Source organism: Ochotona curzoniae, unplaced genomic scaffold (assembly GCF_017591425.1).
Source record: "Ochotona curzoniae isolate NIBS_2020 unplaced genomic scaffold, NIBS_Ocur_1.0 contig_43, whole genome shotgun sequence".
In the NCBI taxonomy this organism is placed as follows: domain Eukaryota; kingdom Metazoa; phylum Chordata; class Mammalia; order Lagomorpha; family Ochotonidae; genus Ochotona; species Ochotona curzoniae.
In genome coordinates, this window is record NW_024466218.1 from 23,537,047 (window position 1) to 23,564,238 (window position 27,192).

At 37.0% G+C, this 27,192-nt stretch overlaps 1 protein-coding gene across 1 annotated transcript in view; it reads left to right on the forward strand.

Annotated features, from left to right (window-relative positions):
- The window catches only part of DCC (DCC netrin 1 receptor), an 891,673-nt gene that overhangs the window by 626,945 nt on the left and 237,536 nt on the right, over positions 1 to 27,192 (forward strand). Inside the window, exons 8-9 of the mRNA XM_040984736.1 lie at positions 8,971 to 9,127; positions 23,908 to 24,062. Coding sequence (XP_040840670.1) covers positions 8,971 to 9,127; positions 23,908 to 24,062 — 312 coding nt within the window. The remainder of the gene's footprint in view (positions 1 to 8,970; positions 9,128 to 23,907; positions 24,063 to 27,192) is intronic.

The window sequence follows — 27,192 nt, forward strand, 5'->3', positions numbered from 1 at the left end:
ATAATATGAAAATGAGTAACAAACCCTTTCTATTTCAATAGAAAATATACATCAACCTCTCCTTGACTTGTTCCAATCACTATTAAACTTACTGTACAAGAGCAAGGTATGTTTTTTGATTAATACAAAAATTCCAAGGTTTTGCTACAATGTTATAATGATCAGGACAGGCACTGGTGCATTTTGCTTAGCTCTATATTTTCAGGATTTGTCTACAACTGACTTTAGAGTATTTCATGACTAAAACTTACATTTTGTGCTTTTGTGATTATAAAAAAATTATTTTCATGTTTTGATTTTGGAATAAGTTGACAAATTTGAGTCTCATGATGTACTCATTTAATACAAAGTAACTGGCACAAAAATTGCTTTATTTTAGTCTCATGTTGAATCATGTTGTCCATTATTCTGTTATTAGAATCAATTAGCTACTTGTGTCCCTCCAACATTCATAGTGAAGTGTAATTCCAGTGATAGGATTAAAAGGTTGGGACATCTTTAAAGTAATAATTCATGAGGACTTTGACCTCAAGAATTAGGTTAGTATCCTTAAAACAAAGATTAAAAGGGGCTACCTTGCCCATTCCACCATGCACAGATGCTGCAAAAGAAAACCTTCTGTGAGGGTCGCATCAGAGAGCGGATCTGCTGATAACCTGATGTGGAATTTGTCAGTGTGCAGAACGTGAGAAATAAACGTGTGTTGTTTTTATTTGACAGAAATCCATCTGAGTCATTTGGCTAGGTTAGCCTGTATGGAGCAAGGCACAGTTATTACTATTTAAGTTGGAGAGTGGATCTTTCAAAAGCAGGAAAGGAAAGAAAGAAAAAAAGAGACAAAAAAGGCAGAGATGGGAAATACTGCTATTTCTGTTCATGACTAAGCACTGGAAGTTGGGACATTTTTTCCATGCATGAATAAACCTTGTTAGTGGTTTCAGGATTAAGTAACCTTTCCCCAGATGCTATTTGCTCACATATTAACTGTTCCAGGGTGAGCTCCATCCTCCAAGATCCTGCTGAAGAGCATCTTGGGATGTGTTTGCATACCAAAGGCCACAACTCTTAACCAAGGGGCCCTGGGGATTAAGTTTCAATATGAGTTTTGAGAGAACAAAAACATTGAAATAATAGTAAGCCTTATTTCCTAGTCCTAATTCCAGGATTCTTTTCATGCTCCTTGCAAAAGAAGTTATTCATTCTCAGTATCTTGTTACAAAATTCTTCCTAGCTATAATTGCAACAAGGAGTTAAGCTGAAAATACGTTTATCTGGTCTATGAATAGCCATAGCTTCTCTTTCATAGTTTTCTAAATCCTGTATTATGTTTTGAATTACTTGGTTAATTTACCAATGGTAAGTCAAAGGTCTTTAGTATGTAACACACTAAAAATTTCTGAAAATTTTTGAAAATGAGACTTTTGAAAAGCCTTCTCTGTGTAAATTTTCTATTTAAAAGCAGTATAGTTACATTTGCACAACCATGATTCATGATTATCAGTGTTTTTCTATTTCATCAGCCACCTCTGGCAGCTGTTCTTTTGTTCACCCACTTCATGGATTTTTTAAGTTTCGGTGCTTGGTTCAGGCCAGTAATCCTGTTTAACAGTTTACAGTCTTACTATGATTTTCCTCACTGAACTATTTATCCATAAGCTGTAAAATGAGCTTGCATGAGTAATAGAAGCTTTGATTATACAACTATGTACTCCTAACTCCACTACTCAGCTAGGGGACCAGAGTAGAGAGCGAGCTTCCGATTTTGTCCCTCTCTTCCTCACCATGCGACATGCACTATCTAGCTTCTGTTGTTCTATAGCCATTGCACTGCCATAAAGCTGCATGTTTCTAAACTTAATTGGAGTAAGTAATAATATTTTTGTTTTATGTTCTCCTTCCGTCTCTTTAATTTGCTTCAGTGGCTGTAAAATGGAGGATAGCTAGCAATGACATGGAACCCAGGCTGCTGCAAGCAGATGCTCACTAACCCCTGGACCCTCGTGGCCAAATCATTTTTTGCTGGTGCCTTCTCACACACCCACCACCGTTCCTTCCAAGTGAAACATAGGGTGTAGGGAGCCTGTTCTTTTTGAACTCTGAGATTCAGAGCGATCTCACAAAGTTAAAACTACCCTATCACTTGACCACTTTTCACAGCTACCTTTATATCACACCCAATGAGAATTATTTTACAATATATTTTCAGTTACATGCACAGATTTGGAAATTTGTCAATAGTAGATTTGACTAAGCATGAAGTATAAGACCCTGCTTTATTGAGTTACTTGGCAATCTAAAACAGTGAAAGCACTTCTTAAATGTGCTTGCGTCACTCAAAAAGGTAATTTTGAACACTTGATTTTTTTTCCTAAGCTTTATTTTTTCTAAAGTCCATGGAATTGAGTTTCTCATTGCAAAGTTATTTAAATACACTGAAGAAGGAAAGAGAAAATGAAGAAAGGAAGAAAAACTAGACTCCCTATCACTGAGTACATTGTTCATTTTTAATTCCACAACTTGTCAACTGTTTGATTTCAGCAATATCTCATTACTGTAAGAAATTGCATAGAAAAGCACCGCTTCATAAAGCCTGTTGTACTGGTCTAAATCAGCAATGTGTATGTTCTTCAGATGTTCTTGATGGACAAAGAGCAGGATTGCATGGCAGCCTGGGACAAAGCACCATATGGCTGGGATGAGGTGAAGGATGCTAAATGCAATTGAGGGATGGGAAGGGAGATGTCACAGTTTGTCAGTCTTTATCCCAAGAGGAAACCCAGTGACAGGGGGATGATTGAAATGGCAAGTTTGTGGTCTCTGGGCATGGAGAAGGGGTAAACACTGACAAAGAATTCAATGGCAATCTCTCAAGGGAAGGGATGGAAACAAAAGCAACTGGGTATCATGTTGAAGCACAGCTCTTGTGCAGTGGGGGAGATGCCGGAAAGAGACATTGATGAGAAGGGTGATTAAAGGTGGCTTCACAGAGCCTTGGAACAGTGACAGCTGAAGAGAGCACAATGGTGAGTTAAAAAATAATATTGAGACATTAAAAAAAGAAACCTGAAACAGAGGAAACTCTTGTAGGGTCGCATGTGAGGTGGATTTTTTTTAAAAGGACATAAAATTGTGGATTATAATCTATCTATCTATAATATACGTATATCTCCCCAAGTTGTATGTTACTTCCCAGTGACTTTCCATTAGGGCTCCTGGATCTTCAGTAAGGCAAGATATTCATCTGGAAAAACCAATATATATGTATTTTCTAAATCTCTCTGAATCTAAAGTTAGAGGGAAAATGACAGTAACTTCTTATTCAATATAAAATCATATGCTAAGTGCTACCAACAATATAGATTTTTCCTTTCATAGTCACTTGCCAGCTCTGTGCATTACATATTATGGATTAGCTTTCAAATATGAAACCCAAGGTTCAGAGAAGCAAGATATCTTGGTAAGTTACATGCTCACCATGTGTCATAGTGGGATTCCAGCATCTCCACCATCTGAATACTTTTGAAATCAACTTGACCCACCTATGGTATCACAGTCCTCTCCCAAGCTTCCTGTAACCTTGCTCCATTGCAAATAAACTCTTTAACAGACACTTTCCTAAACAAGTAGCATGGAAACAGGGAAGTTGCTCTAAGTGTAATACATGCAGAAAATTTGCATTCTACAAATCTACGTATCTAAGCATAAAACCCTTTAGTTACTCAGGTTGGTGGACTAGCTTACCAGATAATTTCTTCCCACTTTTTATCTGAAAAGACCTCAAACTCTGAGAGTGATGTATTTGCTGAAGTGAAGATGCTTCTGAGAATTCGTTTCTCAGCTTATCTTTGGATGGCTGTAAGAAATTCTCCTTAGCATACCACTATCACCTGGCAATGTCCTTTGATGTGTGGCCCTGGGAAGAGAATCCTACTTCTGATAACAGACCCCCTAGGTTCTCTGCTGGAAACATAAGGAGTCCAAACCAAATTCACAGGCTGCTTGTTTGATTCTTAATGCAAGCATTCATTCCCTTAGGAACTGTTGATATATAAGCATACCTTCTACCTTGTTTAGTACATAGTTGAATGTCAGAGCAGGCTGCTATGTGTTTCCCCTTCTCTGTTTGGCTCAAAATGAAAGATTTTTTGCCTTATACATAAATGCTCTTGATCTCATGAGGTGGTGGTTGTTGTATTTGATACACTTTGTAATTTAATAGATTAACGGTCATTAACATAACTAACTTGTGATAATAACTCAGTCGTTTCCTAGTATATGCATTGAAATACCCTCTTTATAAATTTCTGAAAGGGAAATCTCTAGCTATTGACAGCTTAATACCACAATTTTTCAGGAATCTTCATTGATTTAATTCTGCATGAATTTATTGAATGCTTGCAGTGTGAGTGGTACACACTATGATTTGGAGATAGAAGTCTTACACACTTTATAGACTTTGCTCATACTTTAATAAAGTGTAAAACCAAAGTGCCTTGGCCAATGAATATCAAATGGATTAATGAATGGGTTTTATTGATTCATTTCACCAAAGTTCAGACAATGAATGATCCCATTTCATAACACAATTACTATACGAATTCATCAGTAGTATAAAATAAGTAGGTGATAAGAAAAAAATAGAAATGGTTAGTGAGAAAGTGTGTTCTCATATCTAAACAACTAGCCTAGTAGAAACTTAAAATGAAATTAATTTGCAAGCAAAAGTGTTTCACATTTTTTATTTGTCTCACATGGGCATGCCATGTGTTCTCAAATTAATTCAGTCTTCTAAAGACAAAAATCAGTAACAGTATTTGACAAATATTTAATGGATATTGCCTATTCATTTTTGTGTAATAGCCCAGTCAGTTATTTTGTCATATTTTTATGTTGTTTATATTTTGATTTTGTTATATTTATTCAGTATATTTTATTTCATCCTAATTTCAAATGTGAAATGTTTCCAAGTTGCTATGTTTTGGAGATTCCACATTTCAATATTATTATGTTCATTTCATGTCAAAGCCCATGATTCTCTGAAAGGAAAGTGATATAAGATTGCAGAAAATCTTTTTCATTACTTGAGCTAATTAGACATACTTCAAAGAGAATGTTTTGCATTTTCTACTGAAAGTTTAAGTTTTACATCGTTGCTTCATAGAGAATAAAATACTTTTGTTTGTCAGGAGAACAACAGCGAAAGGAAAATAAAGGAAAACAGATGCTTTCCATAGGACTAGTGAGTTTTCCTGTCGTTCGGGCATTGAATCTACTTACATTTGAAAAATATCTTCCCATCAGAAAGGACATGAAGCAAATAGAGCAGCTACTTGGCTTGTAGGCCGCATTCATAGTATAGTGTTTTACTTGGAGACACAAGGAATTTGACAATAAAATACGTCTGTCGCCTTGAGGTTTAATGTGAATTGAGTGTTTCTGTTTTTATGAATACATTTTATCTTTCATATTCCTTGTAGAGAATGAAGATTGCTTCCTATTCATAAGTTTAAGGTGAAACCAATGTCCATAATGACCATATAATAAAAATCTACAAGAAAAAAAGGTCTTAGTGGAAGGATTGTGACTTTATGGAAAAATTTAACCCAATAACACAATTATTATCAAGACTATAGCATTGGTCATAACCAAAATGATATTTTAAAAATTTAAAACTATAATTTGAATTTCCATTACTTAAGAAATAATCTTTTCCTGAATTTTTCTATGACAAAAGTATTTAAAACATTCTTAAATAAAAGGACCATGTTGATATATGTGTCAACTCTGCCTCCTCTTCTCCATGCCAACAGATAAAGAAGCTGTAACCATGGCAACGGTAATGGACCAGAGAGATTAGGGCCAGAGAGGAGATTAGGCTTCCCAGGGCAAAGAAAGAAAGTCCTGATTGGTTTTTTATTGAGACCTTATTTGAAGACAAGATTTTTTTTTTAAGAGAGAAAGCATAAAGGATTAATAAGAACAAAATTAATTCCCCCCAAAATGTAAGAAGCCATTGCTTTGTATCAAACATCCCTCCTTTTCATATAACAACTGTGTAAATAGAGCTAAGGAGTCCAGGATTAACTCTGTTCTGAATTTGCCCTCCCAGAAGCCTAGAGACAGGAGTGTCCTATACAAAGCATGGTGCCCTCTTGGCAATTTCTGGAAAAGTGCAGATGCTCATTCATTTCAGTGATGATGTCTTGAATGAATAAGGACTTCTTGGAGAAAAGAGGTTTGAAAACAACAGTCCTTCTCAAACTTATTTGCTAACTTCTTGAGAATTCTGAAATCATGGTAGAAAAAAATCTAAAATTTCGGACTTTTCACTTTCGTTAATAAACTGAGTGATAAATTGATTACAACCTGAGCATGTGTGATGTCTGTGATTTCAGATAGATAGTGTGAATTAAGGAAGGGTTTGATATTTTTTAAATAGCAAATTTGTGGAAATGAGAATGTTTTGCCAAAAATTATGAATATGTTTACATTGATTAAAAAAATCAGTTTTTGCAAATTGATTCCTAAAAATCAGCTCCTTAGGCAGAAGTCCCCTAAGAGTGTTTGAGAGTTCCATACATTGACCAATAGAGGCAAAACCCTCTTTAAATTTTTGTCAGTATGACACAAATTTTTAAAGACTTATTCATTTGTGTGTGTTTGTTTATTTCTGGAAAGGCAGATTGGCAAAGAGAAGGAGACAGAGACTAAGAGCTCATCCATGCTGGTTCATTCCTTTGTGCCTGCCATGGCTGAGGCTGAGCTGAGCCACAGCCAAGTCAGGACACAAACCAGAGTCTATAATGGGATAGTGACACTTGAGGTGGAGGATTAGCCCGTTGAGTCATTGCATGGGCCCTGACAGATACTTAGATTTGTTTAAATATTTCTCTTAGTGATCTTCAGGATGAATCTTATTTTCAATGAGATACTCACTCTTTGAACGGTTTTAAACATTCAGCTCATGGTTACAGAGGTGTGACTGGGTAAACATGCCAATCTACTTCCTTCCCTTAGGGATGTATGAGTGACTGTGAGGCTTGTCCTAAGATCTCCATAGGGTTACCCTTGGTTTCCCCACAGTGATAACCAAGTCGGTAGTTCATCACTTCATAGGACTTTATAAAGTAACTCACCACTGTCTGTGGCCTCAAAGGGGAATGTAGAGTCCAGGATGGAGAAGATTATCAGGAATAGGGCTGCAGGTCAGGTTGGTGGAAAGGAAGGGGCAAAAACAACAGCAATTGTCAGAGAGGAAGGGGGAAATACGAGGTTCTGGGTCACACTGATTTGATGTATGCACATCGGCTGGAGGAATAGAATTTGACCAAGACATTTAATGTCATCCACATTTGTGAGAGCAACACTGCCTATCCAGACACCGATCTTTCCCACTTCCCACATGATTTTGCTGCAAAGATTGACTAACTTGCTGCCAATCTTCCATATTTTATTGTTCTTCCTGTGAATAATAATTGATGAGTTTGTTAAAACTACAGGGATACTCTACAAGCGCAGTGCAGTTATGTATCTTAATATCTTGTAGATTTTTTTTTCTGTCATCTCCTTTACCAACAGGAAATCTGTAAGAACGTCTACCTTTTTTTTTTAGCTCCTGGCAAATTTTAGTTTGCTGCTTTTAATTTTCTGTTATCTTAAAATAACACATACACACACTGCTTCCAGTTGTGTGAAAAAACAGTGTCAACAAGCTGAGTAATGTCAAATCATATGTAAGGGATTTATAAACAGCTTGAGGTTCAGGCTATGTTAGAAAATGTTGGCGGTTTTTATCGGATTAAGTTTTAAATTACAGTTTTGCTAATGTTTATATAAAATTATTTGAATGTCTTCTCTACTGAAAAACATTTTAAGTATTGAACTAATATTTTAAATAATCAGCCAAGTTAAAAAATTCTCATTTTAGGAAGAATGGCATTGTATATATTTCCATTTTGTCAGAAATTAGATAGCCTCAACATTTATTAAAACTATTTCATCATATTTTTTCTAAATTATGAGGGACCTCAAAAAGACTATGTAAATCTCATTGAAATCACAACACTCAGCTCTTTTTTTTTAATGCTTGAGAAAGTTGATAAATTATATTTTTAGAATTTTATTATGTTTTTCAATTTTTCATGATTGGCAAAAGAATGTCCCCTTCAAGCCCCGAAGCCCCCAAATGTTGTTCCCCCATATTATTACAGTTGTATAGTCCTTTGACAAAAGTCACAGTCCATCCTTCTGCTGCTTAAATGTATCCTGACATTGTAGGTGTAGAGAATGGAAGAAAGTCCAGCATCAGTTTTTTTGGAGTCTTCCTTTTATTCTGGACTTTTATAAAATATTCACTGTAAACCATGGCTTATGTTTCATATGTCTTAAGTTTATGTTATGTATTTTTTTACTTCAAATACAGATACATGCATTTACTTTCTCATTTACGTACATATTCAACTCTTGCCTCATTCCAAAAGCACGAAGGGAAATATATAATTAATTATTTAAATAATTTTGCTGTGCTTCATATCGCTGATAAATGTCTTGCCAAGACGTTGTTATCACACTTAAAGTCATGGTGCATACGATCTCCTTGCCAATCTAAATCATATTATCTAAGCTTATCAAACAAGCTATTTCTGGAACTCATCTGATTTTTAATGCTAGAAATCATCCAAATGTATTTCCCTCATTCTTAACTAAATGCACTTTATTTTTTAATTGTCATGGATTCCCTGTCTAACAGAAACTGGGTAAATATGAGGTGGAACTATGTACAGTGTCAACCAGGTCCTGTTAAAACCTACAAAGTTTTGAGTACTTGTGATTCCACTTATTGTGTGCCTTTTCTCATTTTCCATGTTTTCCTTCAGGGCCTGTGTGATCCTATCATGGCTATTGTAGTGAATAAGTCCAGCTCTGCTGTGGCACTCATGCCTCTGACTATCTCTTCTCCTTTCTCCTCAGCTATCCCCAGCTCCAGTATCCTCCCTTCTGCTCCCAGAGATGTGGTCCCTGTGTTGGTTTCCAGTCGATTTGTTCGTCTTAGCTGGCGCCCACCTGCAGAAGCAAAAGGGAACATCCAAACCTTCACAGTCTTTTTTTCCAGAGAAGGTGATAACAGGTATGTACAGTCAATAAAACACAACTTTCTCCACCATCCCGCTAAGTCCCCACTGTGGGCTTAGATCTTGGGGCCATGCGCACTTGCACTCTGTGTCCTTCATTCAGTAGTGGTTGGGGATGTGTGGTTTTTAAAAGAACTCTTCATACACGCAAATTAAACTCTTTAAATGACTTCTTCCAAAAAGCCAAGAATACCAAAATATGATACCATTTGTTTTTTGCTTCCTCAGATTTCAAAATGTTAAACAAGAGGCAGCAGTAAATGCTACATTAGTAGATCTGGGTATGGAAGCATCACTGTAGCCTGTTTGTAATCTCATTTCTGCCCTGAACATCTTGTGGTCTCCAGAAAATTACAAAACCTTCCTGAACCACAGTTGGTACTTTTGTTGACTTTCTTTTTTATCTGACAAGTTATGGAAAAAAGAGTAAAAAAGAGAGGTCTTTCATCCACTAGTTCCTGCCCCGTTAGTTGTAATGGCCAGGAGTTGGCTAGGTCAAGATTAGGATCTTCATCTAGGTTGTCCAGATGGGTGCAGGGGTGCAAGGACTTGGGCCTTCTCTTGCTGCTTTCCCAAGCCATCAGTGGGAAGCTGAATGAGAAGTGGAGCAGCAAGGATGAAAAATGTTCTCCATATGGGATACAGGTATTGCAGGAAAGGGCTTTACCCATTATGCCATAATACTGATTCTGTAACCTTTACTCTTGAACAAATAAGAAACAATAGTATTAACGTTACAAGTCCTGTATTTAAATTGAAACTCTGGGATTAAATTGTACTGCATGTAGAAAGGTCACAGAATGTCAATAATTTATCCCAAGCTGTTTTGTGAATATTTCAATGAACTGTTACTGGGAGACTATTATTGATTGACTAGGCAAAAGTGATCTGTATTTATCTGTTTTCCAACTTCCGTTTTGAGTTTTTTCCCTTGACATTTTTACTCACATACTTTTCCATCATACTGAAACTGTGAGATTCAATTTAAGTCTAAGGATAGGTGTTGGGTAAGTTCTATTTGAGGGGAAGAAGAGATTTTGTTCTAATCATTTATTCACCCACACGTGAGGTCTTTAAACACATAGATCTGTAGGAAACCCTCTGTATTTAAAAGAGACAAGAGAAAGGGATTTCAAATATTTCTGGAAAATGTATGTAGCAGTTGATTTTCATGCTAAAATGTTTGAAATCCCTGCATATATATATATTTTTTTTGGTAACACATTTCCCTTGAATGTTTGAAAATACCCTGTGTGGTTTGGACTTGCAGAATGGTGGCAAGCACAGAGTGCTGCTGTGGTAGAAGGAAAAGGTGCCACATTGCACCGCTTTTCATGCTGGGTCTCCACATTCTTTCCTCCTTAGTTGGAAGAAATACTTAAAGTACATTTTTTAAAGGTTTTTTTTTTTTTAGAATAGAATGAAAGAAATAGGCATACACACACAGCTTTAGGCTCAACAAGATCATTCGCTGTCAGAAAGATGGACTTCTTTTATCTCTGAAATGATGTAACCTTATGGTGCTTCATAAGTTACTTAGCTATCAACGAGTGAAGTTTTGAATACTAGAAATAGTCATTCTTGTCCCGTAATCTTCACACATTTGCACAGCTATCTTGGAGATGCCTTAAATGTGCAACAAACAGTATTTTTTTGTATCATCTTTAACTATCATTTCCTTGGTTTCTGTTACAATTTTCCACTGGGTTGACCAGGGAAAAAGTCCAAATATCATATATTACAGCTTCCCAGCTTACAGTACTGCCGTAAATCACTAAGCCTTGTCAGGGCGACTTCAGCCATAGCTCAGCTGTGCCCTTTTCATTCTGTTCCTTTCATCACCATTTACCTGATCTCTGGCAAAGTAGTCTCATCATTTTATCCACCCTCCTCGTTGTCTGCAGTTATCTTCTTGAAATACGGTTCAGGCCACTCAGTCTGTTGCTAAAAATATGAATGCCCTTATGTTAAATACAATGAATTTATACATATAGGCCTACACATAATACCTTTCAAGATCCTTTGAATGGAGAAGGATCCCCAAGCTATATACAAGTCAAAGTATAGTTCCTGCAGCCTATGATTTAAAATTATATATGCCAATGAAATCCAATTGGCTATATTGTAAATGGTCCTACTGTTCAGTTGATTGCAACTTTCTGGGTGCAATCATGTATAAAACAGAAACAATACCTGTCTGCTAGAATTAAAAAAAAGAGAGAGAAGATTAATTTTCCAGATATGAGAGCTAAGAGGATCCAGTGTAACTACTGCAGCACTCAGTGCCGATAAGCAAAATGGAAGGTCTTTGATCAGTTTGATTTCAGAAATGATGAATGTTCCAAGCTGAAAGGTGGTAGTGCTGATGTTGGTGATGATAAGAAGAAAAAGAAGTTGCTATTTTTGACTACATGTTTAGTTTCTCATAACTATTCATACTTTCATCCTTATTATGCCATATCTTTTGCTTCTTCAAAAGGAATACTTCTTCCAAGCCCAAATATCAATTGTCTGTACCATTTTTAGTACCCCTTCACATGAACAGACCATTGTCTTTGTCAACATTACTCATTGTCATGTTTATAGTGAGTCAAATTCAGTTGTCATTCTTTGGCCTCATTTCCACACCCTTCCCTCTTCATTTTGTCCTCTTGATTATAGCAAACCTCTCTAGACAGTGGTAATGGTCAGAACTAGACTGGTCTGAAGCTGGGAGCCAGGAGTTTCTTCCAGTCTCCTACGTGGGTGCAGCGGCCCAAGCACTTGGGTCATCCTCCACTGCTTTCCCAAACTGTTGGCAGAAATCTGGATCAGAAGTGGAGCAGTTTAGACTCAAACCAGTACCCATGTGGGATCCTGGTGCAAAGAATTAACCGGCTATGCTGAGGTTCTAGTCCCAAAATATATTCTTCACTTAGTTGCTATAATTTTGACTACTGTGTCAATTCCAGTTCCTCTGGCTATTAATTGTCAGGCGTTCTTCATTTTCATGCGTGAGTTCTGTGATCTGTGAATATTGGATTGCCGGAGGACTCAGACCTTGGAAATCTCTTTTCATCCTCTTCTTGATTTTATTTTCAAATTTGGATCTCAAATCCTAACTTATTTGAAATTCAGACTCATATATCCAACTTCCCCCATAATTACTTAAGATGTCCTCTGGGCACCTAAACTCATGAACAACTCTTTTAAACCTCAACTCCTCTTCTTAAAATTTTATCATACTGACATTTTACCAAATTCATTAAAATCTTCATTATATTAGCTAATCAGGCTAAAATGTTTGGGAAATGATTTCAAATCCACCCCTCTCTTTTCATACCCTGTATCTGATCATCATCAAATCAGTGTGGGTTTATCAAAACATAACATCAATCCTGGACTAACGTGCTATCAAGTATTTACTGTAAAATGGCACAAAAAATTGGCTAAAAATTTAATATTTTGAGCTGACTGCTAGGCAGAATACATGCCAAACTTTATTATTCCTAATTTAATATTTTAATTTTCAGAACACAAAATCAAATAAAATATATTGAATTATATTACTACTTATCCTTCCTTTATCACCAAGCCAGTTTTCATGTGAACTGTTGCATTAGGTGTGAGCTTTGTAAAATTTAAGTTAGACTCTGTTTTAAAACCATCTAGTGATCCCCACTACTAGAGAGTTAGCAGAATTTCTGCCTGCACTTGTTCTAACTTCCTAACCTCTTCTGCCACCTTGCCATTTTCCTGTTTGCTCACTTCTCTCCCATCATGCTTGTTTCCTGATGTTTCCTGAATGTGTGGAGAATCCTTATCCGAGGAGACCTACTCATGTGCTATTTAGTCTTCCTAGAACGTTGCGCCTTAGAGATTCATGCTGATCGTTCCCTAACTTCTATTAAATATTGGCTGAAAGGTCACCATGCATTTAACCTTTCTTTATCTTTACCAGATGCTTTGCCGTTTTTTCATTCATTTTCTCCATGACTTTCATAGTCGTATATGTAGTGATTTTATTTTGTAATCCTTTGTCTCTACACTAAAATATAAGCTTCAAGAGGGGAGTTATAGTTTTATCTCCTTTCTTTGAACTCCTAAATCAACTCATGTGTGAACTTTGGTAGACACATATTCCAAATATTTGCTGAATCAAACCCCAACTAAAGCATTAACATCCTCCAAGTAAGAAATCATTACTTGCTATTATATTCCCCCTTCACTCTATCATGACATTTGTAGCTTCTTTCGTACTTTGCATTTTGTTGAATATCTGTGTATTTCCTCTGTGGTGATTTAAGATTCATTCTTCTTGCTAAGGTGCTGAAGGCCAAGGGATGCGTTTCGTTTACACATGCACTAATCACAATGGATGTGATAAAGGTGGCAGAAAGACACATGGACTATTCTTAATATATTTTCCGTGGGTAATAAATTATTCCTGAGGAAGATGAACAAAAGCTAAATACAATCTGAGAACATTTGTTTTATTGAAAAAAGTAGTTAAAAGTTAAAATTGAAACTTGATTCCAAGTCCATTTGCATTTTCTGGCTGTCATCTAGAGAAAGCTCATGCCATGCGTCCCTGAGCAGTTAGTGGTGATGTTGGTTTCCCACGCAGGTAAATGTAGCTTTTTTGACACTAGCTTTTTAAAAGGAAGTGGATTGAACATTAGCCTCAGATTAGCAATAAATACGTCAGGCAAATAACCCTAACTCAGTTGATCATTAATCTGTCTGAACAGATAATTGTGTCAATAATGCAAGTGCAATAATTCATATTTTTTATCCAGCCCCTCAGATGCTTTTGTTTCATAAGTCTGAATGTAGCATTAATTCTACTGCATGAAGATACCATTCAAAGGAAAGCGATTGCTTTACAGATATTCAGCCATCACTCCCTGGTCCCTGAAACTTCGTTAGATCTGAACATGATCTTTGACACAATAATCCAAATGCCAGCCAGTTAAGGTGTTCCATGGAGAGATGCTCAGAGGAGAAGTCAGTGCCATGCTCAGGGAAACAAAACTGAATCAAGAATGACAGCAAACATTTATTGAGCACTTACTGTGCCACATGCCAGGCTCAGCAACTAGTATAGATTGCAATCATCATAAAACATTATCAAGATGAGGCCTGAAGAAGTTTGTGCCTCTGTGATTCGGCTTGAAAATCCAAGAATCGGGATTTAATGCAGGGCTAAAGCTGAGGAAGTTATTTTTAGTTTCCTGGTCATTTATTGGATAAAACCTTGTTTGCATAAAATGAGGTTTTAAAATCACATTTTATGTTGATTTCTATCTATTGATTTTTCTGACTTCTGGGCTAATTTCATTACCATCATTTACCATTATGAAGATACACTAGTGAGCTTATTATATATGTAAGATGATTTTAAATTCTTACATTGGTAAATTCATTAATTCCAAATTATTTATAGGGTGTGACAGCATATAGCCAAAAGGCCAAAACTGTGAGTTCCTGGAATTGAACTACGTTGGCTTACACGCTGGCTCACAACCTCGACAGTTGTGTGGTCTAAGAAAAGTGTTGGTGATTTTGTTTCCTTGGGTGGGATAATAAGAATATGTGATATATGAGACTCGGATGAGTATAAATGAGAAAATGATGCCCTTTGCCTAGCGCATTCAAAATCCCCCATTGTTTGTAGTGTAGTGAGCACATGAGATGGAAGTTGAAAGAACTAAAATACAAGGATGATCATCTCCAGCTAAGGCAGTTTGATAATCTCCATTCTGCCGATGGGCATGCCACAGTATGTTCAGAAAGATAGAAAATAACACTGAAAAAGCCTCAAAACTAGCTAAATCCTGATTCAGGATTTAAATGGAGGGTTTCTAGTTCAGTGACCTTTTTTATCACACAAAGGATAAGATATTTCTGAAAAGGTCTACATAAAAACTGTGCTGGGAGATTCGTGAGAGAATTAATACACTTTTGTAAGTATCATTCCATTTAATCCCCAGAGCAGTGCAGTGAAGTAGGCACACAAGGAACTGGCATCTTCATTTTGCACATAAATCCTGAAGGTTGCAAGATATCCCCTGTGTTGTTCAAGATCATGCACAGTCTTTCGTCAGAACAAACATTGGATGGAATCTCGCCCCTTGTAGCCCTATATGCCTTATATCGTCTTATTCTGCCGCAGAAAAACCTTTGCTCAGGATTAGAGACCAGTTCAGAATTAGAAGCCAGCTCTTTACGATTGACATGGAACATTCATTTCCAAATTTTCCATGCATTATTTTTGCAATATGGTATTTACGTATCTTTCCCTTGCTCTTCAGATTTGAAAGCTCTGCAGCAGAGAACTTGTTTTCCATGAAGACGTGACTCAGGATCTGAAGCACCACACTGGCCCTAGATTAAAGTTCAGTTTAACTAGCTCTCCTCCCAGAATCCTATTCTGCTTTTTTATCCCATCTCTATTAAAATGTGTTTAGATAATTGGATGACAAAATAGTCATTTTATTCTTCCAACGGATTTAATGCATTTCGGAAACAAAACTGGACTTCAATAAGCACTAGCCACCTATACACCCACCATTATTTACTTGATCAACAATTTGTAAACAAGTGCACTTGAGCTAATGTGGGTCTTGGACTGTAGTGGAATTAATGGAGAATCCACTAGTGCCTCTGAAAGCCTGTTAGTGGTTTTGGATGATCAGCACTTTAAAGCAGGGTTCAGACATTGCATGTGGAAGGAAGCTAGCATGTAGGATGGATGGAAGCCCATTCCTTGGTCCAGGTTTTTAACAATTCCAGAAAACACAAAACCAGAAATTTTAACCAAAATTTAGTAGAAATGCCTCTCATTAGGAGCATAATATAATATTCGGGTTTGTTATGCTCTATTCTGGCAGTGACGTTATTTTATTTTATTTTTTTTTTACATTTTTTACGGTGCTAATTCCAAACTCCCTTGTTCTGAGGTGGTAAGGAATACATTTATATAAAAAAAGGAATACATTTATACAGTCATGGTTATCACTTTTAGTCTTTTCTAGTAGACACCATATTTCAGGTTTGAAATGTTTTCATTGTTACACCATTCTTGCACTCACTAGAGAAAGAAAAAGGAAAGTAGATTGAGTTAAAAAGATGCTAAAAATATTTCCATAAAGTAACAGTTCTTTCCCTACAAAAAATTACTGCAATTCTTTCTGCTTCAAACACATTAGGAGGTTAACGCCTCAAGATGGTGTTGGCTACTCAACTCACGGTTGGAGCTCAATATTGGCACTCTGGTTCACTTAGGTGAGACAATATGTATTTGCTTAAAATATATACTTACATATGTTCCCTCAGGGGTTCCACAGAGAAGCTGGGTCCTGCTTACTATGTAAACTCTATTTACTTCTGAGGTGTAAAACCTAAATGTTGAATCCAGTTGAATTCTTCAGAAAAAGACAGGTGATATTCTATTTCCATTAAAGAATGTGTAAGTAGAAAAACTTCTTTGGGTACATTCCACTTTCTGAATGTTCAAATAACAAACAGAAAGGTACAATAATATGTCAAAAATTGCCCAAATACACTAAGATGAAACAGGGAATTTAACCCAGTTCTCTAGAAATTTGTAAGATCACACTGAAGATTTTTTTGTTGGTCTTAATACAGTTTTCTCATGCATTGGTTTAAAAACAAGTGCCAGTGATGAAGTAATTCTTTAGTGGTTTTATATGCTAAGAATAAAATATGAATGTAATATGGCTTTTTTTTTCCAAAAATAACTCACAAGTCAAAGAGACAGACGTGCTAATTAATGCAATATGATTTGTGGTACAGTAGATGTAAAAAGAGCAAAAATACCAAAAGAGACAGTGTTTAATGCTGCTAGAATCGCAGCAAATGATGTTAGGAGAGCTTTGCCAGTATATTTTATTGAGTTGGATTCAAATTGAACTTCACTTGAAACAAGATTTTGCCATATCGAAAAGTGAGTGTAAGTAAGAAGTCACACCAAGCCCGTAATAACCAGATAAAACCAAAGAAAGGACAGGCAGAATAGGAAATGCATGGAGAGGCCAAGATGTAGGTGTGTGGTCCAGCCTGAGTAATTGTGATTGAATGTGCCTAGAGTTGATCCAAACCATGCAGGTCTTTGCAACTTCTCCCCAAATAAATCTATGCTGGCTATAGAGTGGCAGCCAGTGCTAGATTGTAGGCATAGAGTTCACAGACAAGGTGTATCAAGAGAATATCTTTGTCAATAAAAATTAGAAGGTACTAAGAACAGAAAATTAAAAAGTACTGCCAAGCTGTACTTATAATACAAGACATGGGGACACACTTGGAACAGGGACCAGTTCTAAGTAGGCAAGTCCAGTTCAACTTACACAGGGGTACGTTTCATGGCTGTTGTTTGACTTCCTAGTCCAGACTTCACCACTGCTGTGACACTGACATATCAGTAAAGTGGAAAGTATTACTGTCATCGGTCAAATGCTCCGGCAGCATAAGTAGATACATTGCGCCAATACACCTAGAACTAGAGAACCTGAACGAAATGCTTCTTATCCGCTACCTATGTGGAGTCTACTTGTGGAAGTCAAAGAGGGCATTTTTCATCAGTAGAAGTCAACAGACTTCATCTTTTTGATAATCTATGGATTTTTCAATGAATGGATTTTCAATAAAAATTCTAGAAGGTAAACATGTCCTGCACCCTTTACTTGATCCTAAATTTTGATTGATACACTGTCAAGTGAGAACTGGGAAGAACAAGCACAGTAGAAATGTTTTGTCTGACCATCTGCCTGGTGCGGTAGACTACCACTGAGGTCTGTGCACCCAAGATGTCATCAGACTTCCTGATTCAAAGGAGAGAACTTCACCGAGAGGCAAGATGCCTGGGGCATTGCTGCTCTCCCCAATGCAGCTGATACAAGGGGCAGGACACCCCAACAGCAACTGGGAAAACCTCTAACGTCCACCATGCTGTTTTCCCCAGAACTCAGTGTGTTAGTCTGCGCATCTCTAGGGGAGTGTGTACTGTAGTTAGTACAAAGAAATTCCTTATGTTCTCACTGCCTCAGTGCTGGTGTAGGAATATTATGGGACCAGAGGAATCCAATGCAATAAGCTGTCCTTGCAGACTCAGCTTTTATCTACCTGTTGGGAAATGTCTTGCAATGTTTTGTTGACAGCTATTAAATCCTGACAAGGGTGACGGAAGGCCTCCTGGGAACAGTTGCAGTGTGCAACTGAACATGTTGTGAAGGAAGCCATGACATGAGGGACCATTTTTCCAGCATGCAGTTGGATGCTGCCTCAGTAGGACTTAAGGAAACAAAGAAAAGCATAGCAGCGGGAGCTCACTCACCAGAGGGGACGTCAGCATCATGGGGTTATACACCTGTGCTGCAGAACTGATGGGATCCCTGGTCCTTCTCTGTCCCTCTCAGCAAGGTCTCGGGTTTGGAAAAGATTGCTAGTTCTGTTATTGGAATTGTCCAGTATGCTCCAGTTATAACTTCTGTTTATGTTTAAATACAGTTCAACTAATAGAAAATATCAGTAAAAGATTTGTTTGGGGGAACAATGGGACCAATGATCGGTGAAATAGTTTTATGAAGTTTCTTTGGGAGGATTATACATCTTGTTAATGTGTACATCCAGAATCCTCGTTCTTTTTTGCTTGTTTTTTAAAAATTTATTTTTCTTGGAAGGGTAGAGTTCTAGAAAGAGAGACAAAAATCTTTCATCTGTTGATTCACTCCCCACTGTGTACAATGGCCAGAATTGAGCAGACCTGAAGCCAGGAACCAAGAGCTTTTTCCGGGTCTCTGATGTGGGTGCAGGGTCCCAAGGCATTGGGCCATCCTTAACTGATTTCCCAGGCCATAAACAAGGGGCTGAATTGGAAGTGGAGCAACTTGGACATGAACTGGCATGCTAAGGGGTGCTGGCTTAGTAGGCAAGGATTAGCCAGCTGAGCTATTGCATTGGCCCTGGAGTCCTCATTCTAACTATTATGTAGAAGAACTTCTTTGGCTCAGGAGCACATTTTCATGACATTTATTTATTTATGCATTTGCTGATTTTTTTTATTTGAAAGAATGCTCACAATACCTGGGATTGAGCCAGGCTTAAGTCAGAGTCAGGAACTCAATCCAAGCCTGAGACCCAAGTACTTGAGCCGGCACCTCCAGGAACGTGCAATGAAAATAATGCTGGGACTCAGACATAGGCACTTCCATACAAAATACAGGCATCCATGCAGTTTCTTGACTCTTACACAGCACCCACTCCTATCAAGATATTTAAACTAGCACGGTAGTTAAAATGACAGCAGCAACTACCATGTATGGAAAACTCAGTATCTCTTCTCAGAGGCCATGCGGTTGCTTTAGTGGTTTACATGTAGCTCATTATTAATTCTTGCAGAATTTGTCATGAGAATGTTCCAAGCACACTTGTTTTACGCCTGAGGGATCTGGGGCTCAGATAAATTAACAAGAAACTAAAAAATAGCAACCATAGGCTTGTATGCAAGCACTGAGTGCATCCCTGAATATGCATGATATCTTGATATGACCTGATTTGAAAATTTCTGAAAATGACGAATGAAATTAGAATGATCATTGTTTACAATTTAAAGTTATAGTGAAAAAACTAGTAGTAATTTCAGCAAGAATAGTACGTGGTTGGAGATGTGGAAGCCGACTTATCCTGGAGTTGTTTGCAGAACAAAGTATACCCGCTTAGATTGTTTCACAGATCAATACCATGAAAGTATTTTTGAAAGATGTATTGTTTACACTTTTTCTTAAGATTGAAAAAATGTTGATTGCCCACACCAGTGCATATTACTTTCTGTGTGCGGGTATGTGACTATTTATTTGGAATATTGTTCTGAGCTGATGGATAGTATGAAAAGCTAAAAATCTTCTTTGTGATACAATCTAGCATCTTGATTTTTACGTTATTGATATTTTTCATTTTTGAATATGAACAACCTTATCTGGGTAAATTCACATTTTCTTTAATAAAATGACAATGTATTATGGCAGCATGAACTGAAACACAGTTTTTTATTCAAATATATTCAAATGATTTAATAAACTATCCCTTAATTTTAAGGCATAAAATTAGTTATAAAATCTGTTTTTCCTTATAGATGTCTAAGAATTTTGGAATACAAAATGGACTTTGGATGATTTAGAAAACGTACCATAACCATAGACCCTATTCACAAAAGATGACATATTCATCTGTATGGCTATCTACATGTCCATTATCTGTTCTTCCCCTTTGGAGCCTCATGTCTTCATCCCAAAGTATCGCCCATACAGATAGGCTCTTTGCTTTCCCAATGACTATGGAATGATGTATGTACTGCCTTTAGAGGGTAGAGCTCCAAATGTCATCCCAGTAAGGTCAAGTAACTGAATTCTTTAAAAAAATCATATTGCTCTAAATCCTCATTTCTGCATCCATACAATTATAATAGAACCACCCTATTGATATCAAAGAGCGGGACAAGACACCCTTTGTAGAAACCTCTGTGCTAGAAAAGGATAAAGTGCAAAACTCCTGCCTCTGCTTATGAGCCACACACAGTAAGACAAACAATTAAATTGTGTTTTTTTTGAAGGTCACTTTGTAGATTGGTTGAGCATTTGTATAGTGGCTAATGTGCTACTTGGATTCAAAAATAATCCCACCAGTTTCAGGAGCTTCAGTCACATTTGGAATATATATGTATATGTAATTTCTAAACTTTGTTTTACTTTTTTTCTGAAAAAAAATGAATTTGAAGCTGTGTTTTAACTAGTTCACTAAATGTCTTGTGCTTCATTATTTCCATTTTTTTAAAAAGTAATTTAACACGTTAGATTTCCAGGGTCACAGCAAATCCATAGTAATTACTCCTGTACAGTTCTCATCAATTCTCTCATTTCTGTGATATTAATGCAAAGAAAACTGATTCCATGTAGTTTACAGAAAAAAAGTCTAAGGTGTCCACATTCCTTATCAAAGTGTGTGGCTGCTGTGATCCAGCTTTCTGGGATATGAGAACTCTGGGAGCAGTGGCTAATGAGGGCAGCACTTGGGCTGTTGGCACTCTTGCCAGGGTTCTGGACAGCATTCTAGGAGCCTCAGCCCGGCCCAGCTCTGTTACAGATCCTTGCGGGTAAACAGGGTGTAAGACCTCTCCTGCTCCCTCTCCCGTTCTCTTCCTCCCTTCTGCCCTTTGAAATAAAGTGAGCCGAATCTTTTTACGTGGTTTATTGATGTAAGTGTTTGTCATAGGTGTTAAGGTGTGGTTTGGGACACCCACTTGTCATATAAAAGCAGTTAATCAAGTTCTGGTTCCACTCTAAGCATTGGCATCCTTCCAATGACATATCTTGGGAGACAATAATAATGTCTTAAATAGTTTCCCTGCCACTCATGTGGGAGACCGGATTTTGTTCCTGGCCGACAGAGGGCATTTGAGGCGTGAAACAGCGGATGAGTGACCTCTGAATCTCATCTGCCATCCTCTGTTCCCCCTCCCTCCCCTCTCTCCACCTCCTGCTCCCTCTCTTTTCCTTGCCTTTCAGGTATGTAAATTAACTCCCCCCCCCCCAGAAAAGTGATTTTATTATACCCATTAACATGGCTATTATAAAAAATAAACAGAAAAGAAGCACTGTAGAAGATACGGGGATATTATAATCGTGGTATATTTTTGGTGGAAATGTGAAGTAGTGTAGAGACTACATAAATTATGCCATTTCCTCAAATTATTAAAAATAAAATTACAGTGTGATTCAGTGTCTGCTGATATATTCTAAATGTCTGAAATCAACATCTTATAAATACATTTGCACATTCATGTTTATAACAGCCCCATTCATAGTAGCAAAAATATCGAAACCTCCTAAAAATCCATTCACACAGGAGTATATCTTAAATGTGATACATTAAATACAATGGAAAATTATTCACTTAAAAGGAAGGAGAGTCTTCAAGTTTGCTACCACAGAGATACTGAATGCTTGATATGAAGTCAGAGTACTGCTATGTCATTCCATTTCTGTGGGGCTTCTAGAATTCTGAAATTCATAGAAACAGCAAGTAGAATGATATGTGCAAGGTGTGGAGTAAGGATAAGTACTGATTTCTCTTTAATATGTATAGAGTTTCAGTTTTGCAAGATGAAATCTGTTGCAATCTGTTGCACAACAGTGAAATTATATTAACCTTACTTGACTATACATTTAGAGTTTATTAAAGTGGTAAATTTTGCAGTGTTTTTACCACTGTAAGATAATTTTTTAAGAAACCTACTTGTTCCTGGCAGAAAAATAAATTCCAATTTATTTTCAAAACAAAACTGGATGAGTAAATTGAAATTTACACTGAGGGATTAAGAGACTATGGAGAAATACACATTTTAAGAAATAGTGAAGTAGTTTAGGAGTCTCTTCATTCACTTCAACCGATTTTATGATTAAGGTCAATGAGGACATGTAGAGTTTCTGGAAGCTTTAGAATCTTGTATCTTTCAGAATGTGTTTAGTAGTCATTATTTCTTAAATGTCATCATCTGTAGCCATAGATTTCATCTTTTCTGAATATGTGTCATAAACTCCAGCATCATTAGCAGGTACATTCATCTGTGCACAATAGGAAGGACCTTTGTAATTGATACATTCTTTTAGAGTATTTGCAAATGCCTTGAGAAACCAGGCTGGCTGATATGTTACAGTCTCTTTTCAGGCTGAAACAAACTTACCTCCTCTCACTCATTGTGGTGAATGTGAGCTCAGCTCCGTATCTAGGAACACGTAGCATCTGAATTTTACTTTTGTGTAATGAGAAATAAAATGCATAAATGCCTTTGTAGGCAATACTGATGGAGACCAATTTGTTGAATAATTGAAACCTTGAGTTCTGCCATTAGCAGATGTTTACAAAATGCTTCTTCCTGTCTATATTCCAGATGTTTCTTCTTATTTTAATAGCTCTTGGCTTATCATGGATTCTGAATTTTAAATTATGAAGCATCAAGGGAAAAGTTGTTCACAAATTTCGGAAACAATCACATAATCTTGAACTCCCCTAAACCCTCATTGCTTATAGGCAACCTCACAGATTTCATGTTAAATTCCAAGGTCAGCTTTGCTACTGAGCAATATAGGTTTATTGTGCTATTCACATAAGACCCATGTGTGACGTGGGTCCTTTGAAAAGAGGGTTAGTTATGGGACATGTTGAGCCAACATGGCAGATGGCATTCATGAAATCTGCCTCCGTGATTTGGAATCTGGAAGTTGAATCATTCCGGTAGGAGACGCTGTCATGCAAATATATTGGGGATTCAAACTCTCATCCAAGGGGCCAGATATGGGCCCACTGAGGATAGGGGCTAGTAAGATACGGTCAGGCTCCAGATTTCCTTGTCCACCCATTACCTTATCTCTTAAAGGACTTGAGTTTCTGCATTCCAGGCCCACTGAGTCCCACTGTTCCTAGGAATCAGGTTGGTTCTTCTGAGCCTGCCCAGTTGCATGACTTAAAATTGTCCGGTTTGTGTTCTCTGTGCACCAGAATAATGAACTTGGTGAAAAAAGCAGGCATGGGCAAGCATGTGCAGAAAGCTTTTGAGTTTTCCAAATACCACAAAGAAACACTAGGAAGGGGCACTCGAATTTTAACAATGAAATCAATTCCTGATCCTTTGTTTCACCTCTTGATTCTTACACAGTGATTAAAGATTTTTGTTGAAAGTATTAATTTGGGGATAATGTTTTTTATGAACTCTGTTTCCTAGGGAGCGAGCACTGAATACAACCCAGCCTGGTTCTCTACAGCTGACTGTGGGCAACCTAAAGCCAGAAGCCATGTACACCTTCCGAGTGGTGGCCTACAACGAGTGGGGGCCAGGAGAAAGTTCCCAACCCATCAAGGTGGCTACCCAGCCTGAATGTGAGTAGACCTTAAACATTTTTTAAAATGACTTGTAATCTCACTTTAAAAAGATGTATTATGGTTGAATAGTTTGTCAGCTTTAAAATGTTGTGGTCATTTTGGCCTAGCATTTAAACTGCCAGTTATAATATAAGCAATTCATATCAAAGGACCTTCACTTGAGTCACAGCTCTGGCTCCCAATTCTACTTTCTTGCTAAGGCAGATCCTTAGAGGCTTCAGTTGATGGCTTACGCCAATGGGTTTCTGTTATATATGTGAAAGAACTGGATTTTTCTCCTGGATGCATGCTCCAACTATGGACATTTTGGGGAGGATATATATGTGTACATATATACACATTTCTTTTAAAAGATGTATTTTGTTCAAATGTCAGATGAAAGAGACACACAGCGATCTTCCATCTGCTGGTTCACTCCCCAAATGGCCATGATGGATAGAACTTAGGTAGGTTGAAGTCAGGAGCCTGTCCCCCGTATCAGTCTTCCTCATGAGTGGCAGGGTCCATACCACGTAGGCCACCTCCCACTGCCTTTGCAGTTGCATTAGCAAGGAATTGCATCAGAAATGGAGCCTCGAGGAGCCAAGGAGCTGAACTGGAGTTTATGTGGAAAAAGCCAAAGCACTGGCTTCTTAAAATTTTCTTCTAATTGGAAAGATTTAAGATATTCTAATACAAAGTCTACATCCAGTGAGTTATAAGTTGTCATAAACCTGCATAGTTTAGATGTCTGATTGCATCTATCTCCTTTATTTTAAAAATGGTAACTACCTTTTTCCTATTTGTTTTACATAAGTAAATGTTGAATCTCCAAGTCACTTACTTTTGGAGGAAAGTGAAGTAGAGATTAGACATACTTGCATTGATAACTCTGACAAAATGCTCTTTGCAATTCATGGGTGATTTAAATCAACATGTTGACGAAGAGGGATGAGTTTGCACCAGCTGAGTAGTGTTTCATGCTCTAGCTTGGAAAAAAAAAATCTGTGTTCTGTCTTCACATAGACCAGGGTGCAAAAGCAAAATGATAACAAATTTGGAAAAGGTAGTCATAGGACACGGGGGAGACAGCCTGATTTTACAGGTCTTAAAAGATTTGTCTCATAGAAATACAAACTTCAGATAACAACTTTAAAAGCATGTTAATAAATAAATTTGGAAAATGTCATTTCTGACAGCTAAATAACTTGCAGGACAGTATAAAGAAAAGCAACAAGGCCTTGGTAAGATTTATTAAAAATTATGAGACAACTAGAGGAAAGCCTTGTGGCTCTGTGAGCACAGTCCTCGAAGGGCCCGGGGCCTCTCGGGTACGCTCTGAAGCTCCTCCAGCTGCCACTTCCTCCAGTTAAGAATGTGTGGTTGCTGTTTGGATCTAAAACACTAGATAATACCAATTTCCACTTATCAATGTCTAAAACCTTATAACAATTGAATCATCAATTTCATAATTACTTACTCTACATAGTTTATACATATAAAATCAGCAGTGTTCATGAGTATTGGGTATTTTTAATCATTAAAATTTAGTAGAACAAATTCGGTCAGCACATGTATGTTTTAATGGCTTGCATCATCTTGCATACAGACAGTATAAAAAACACTCAAAATTCTATAAAAATAATTTAATTCCTGGTATTGGGATTTAAACTTAAAAAGATCATTTTCAGGAAATCTGTTTTATGTGGATTATGTGAATTCTTCATTTCCTGATGCTCATATTGGCCCCAAATGGTTTTAGTTTGTTCATAACGTCATTATGTTTTTGATAAACATTATTTTTCTTCTACCAATGTCATTTTTAAGCATTAACTAAAAAATAAAAAGCAATATACAGCATTTATGTTTTTTTCTTTAATGGCAATTAAAAGCCAAGGATCAGTATATTCACCTTTTTGAATATGAATACTGAAAGTACTTAATTTGATTCAAAACATACTAATGACATGCACATTATACTATTTGATGTAATTAATTTTGCCAATTGGAGTGAATAATTTTTAGTAGCATTCAAGTAGGCATAACTTTATGAAACATACTCAGTTATGTGATTCGATTTGTGGCTACATTTATTATCATTTAGTTTGTGTCCAGCACTGTCCTAGAATACCTGAGGCATACTACCAGAGCATATACTTAAGGATCTCAGAAACTTCTTAGTGAAGCTAATTTTGTACATAGACAAGAGTAATGAAAGAAATACATGAGAAGGTTTTAAGTGGAATATAAACAGAGATTTGTTCAAAGCCTCTTGCTTGTGGGGACTGTAGCATATAACCTAGATACTTTAAAAAAATATTTAACAGTACAGGCACCTTCTCGAATCGGGCTTCTGCTACAAGGACGGTCACCTCTGTGCTGCATGAGGAGTTGGGGCAGAGGATCTCACTTGACTCTGATCTTTATAAACATTTATCTTGCTGAACAATTAGCATCAACGATGAAAAAACACAGCAGCAGCTAAAAAAGCAGATTGAATATAGCATGCTCTTTGCTGCTGGTGTTGTCGCATTTAAGTGATCTTTTATCCAGAAAATGAAAATGAAGAACCTTTATACTTTACAAACATGATAAACTGCTGAAATAGTTTTTATCAAGGGCAATGCTAACAGCCATGGAATGTTAATGATATTTTGACTTGAAATAACACCCTGTGTGTATTCGATATCCTTGTTCTCAGCACTCCGTGGATAAGAATCATTTCCTTTGTGAGTCGTTTATGTGCACCATAACTTGATTCTGTTCCATTGAGCATCGTTGTTGGACAATTCACCTCTCACTGAGTAGATATGCAGAGAGGAGCACTTCAGCTACATAAATAAGGCATTCAAAATACCCTTTAAATATGCAAAGCACCCACTTCCTTCAATTTATTTATATGAAGTGTACTGTGTAGCTTGCTTGCTGTCTTTATTATGGATAAATAAATTATATCATCATGACTAATGGTTACAGCATGTACATTTTGTCTTCTGTTGTTAACACCGAGTACCATTTGACAACTTGAAAATATAACAAGAATGAGGAGCCCTTTATCTTCTCCAAGCCTGCTCGGTAATACTGCAGTGGCTAGGAAGGTGTGGCAACCCTGGGGTTATGTATGTCTGTTTTTCAACCTCTTTATTTT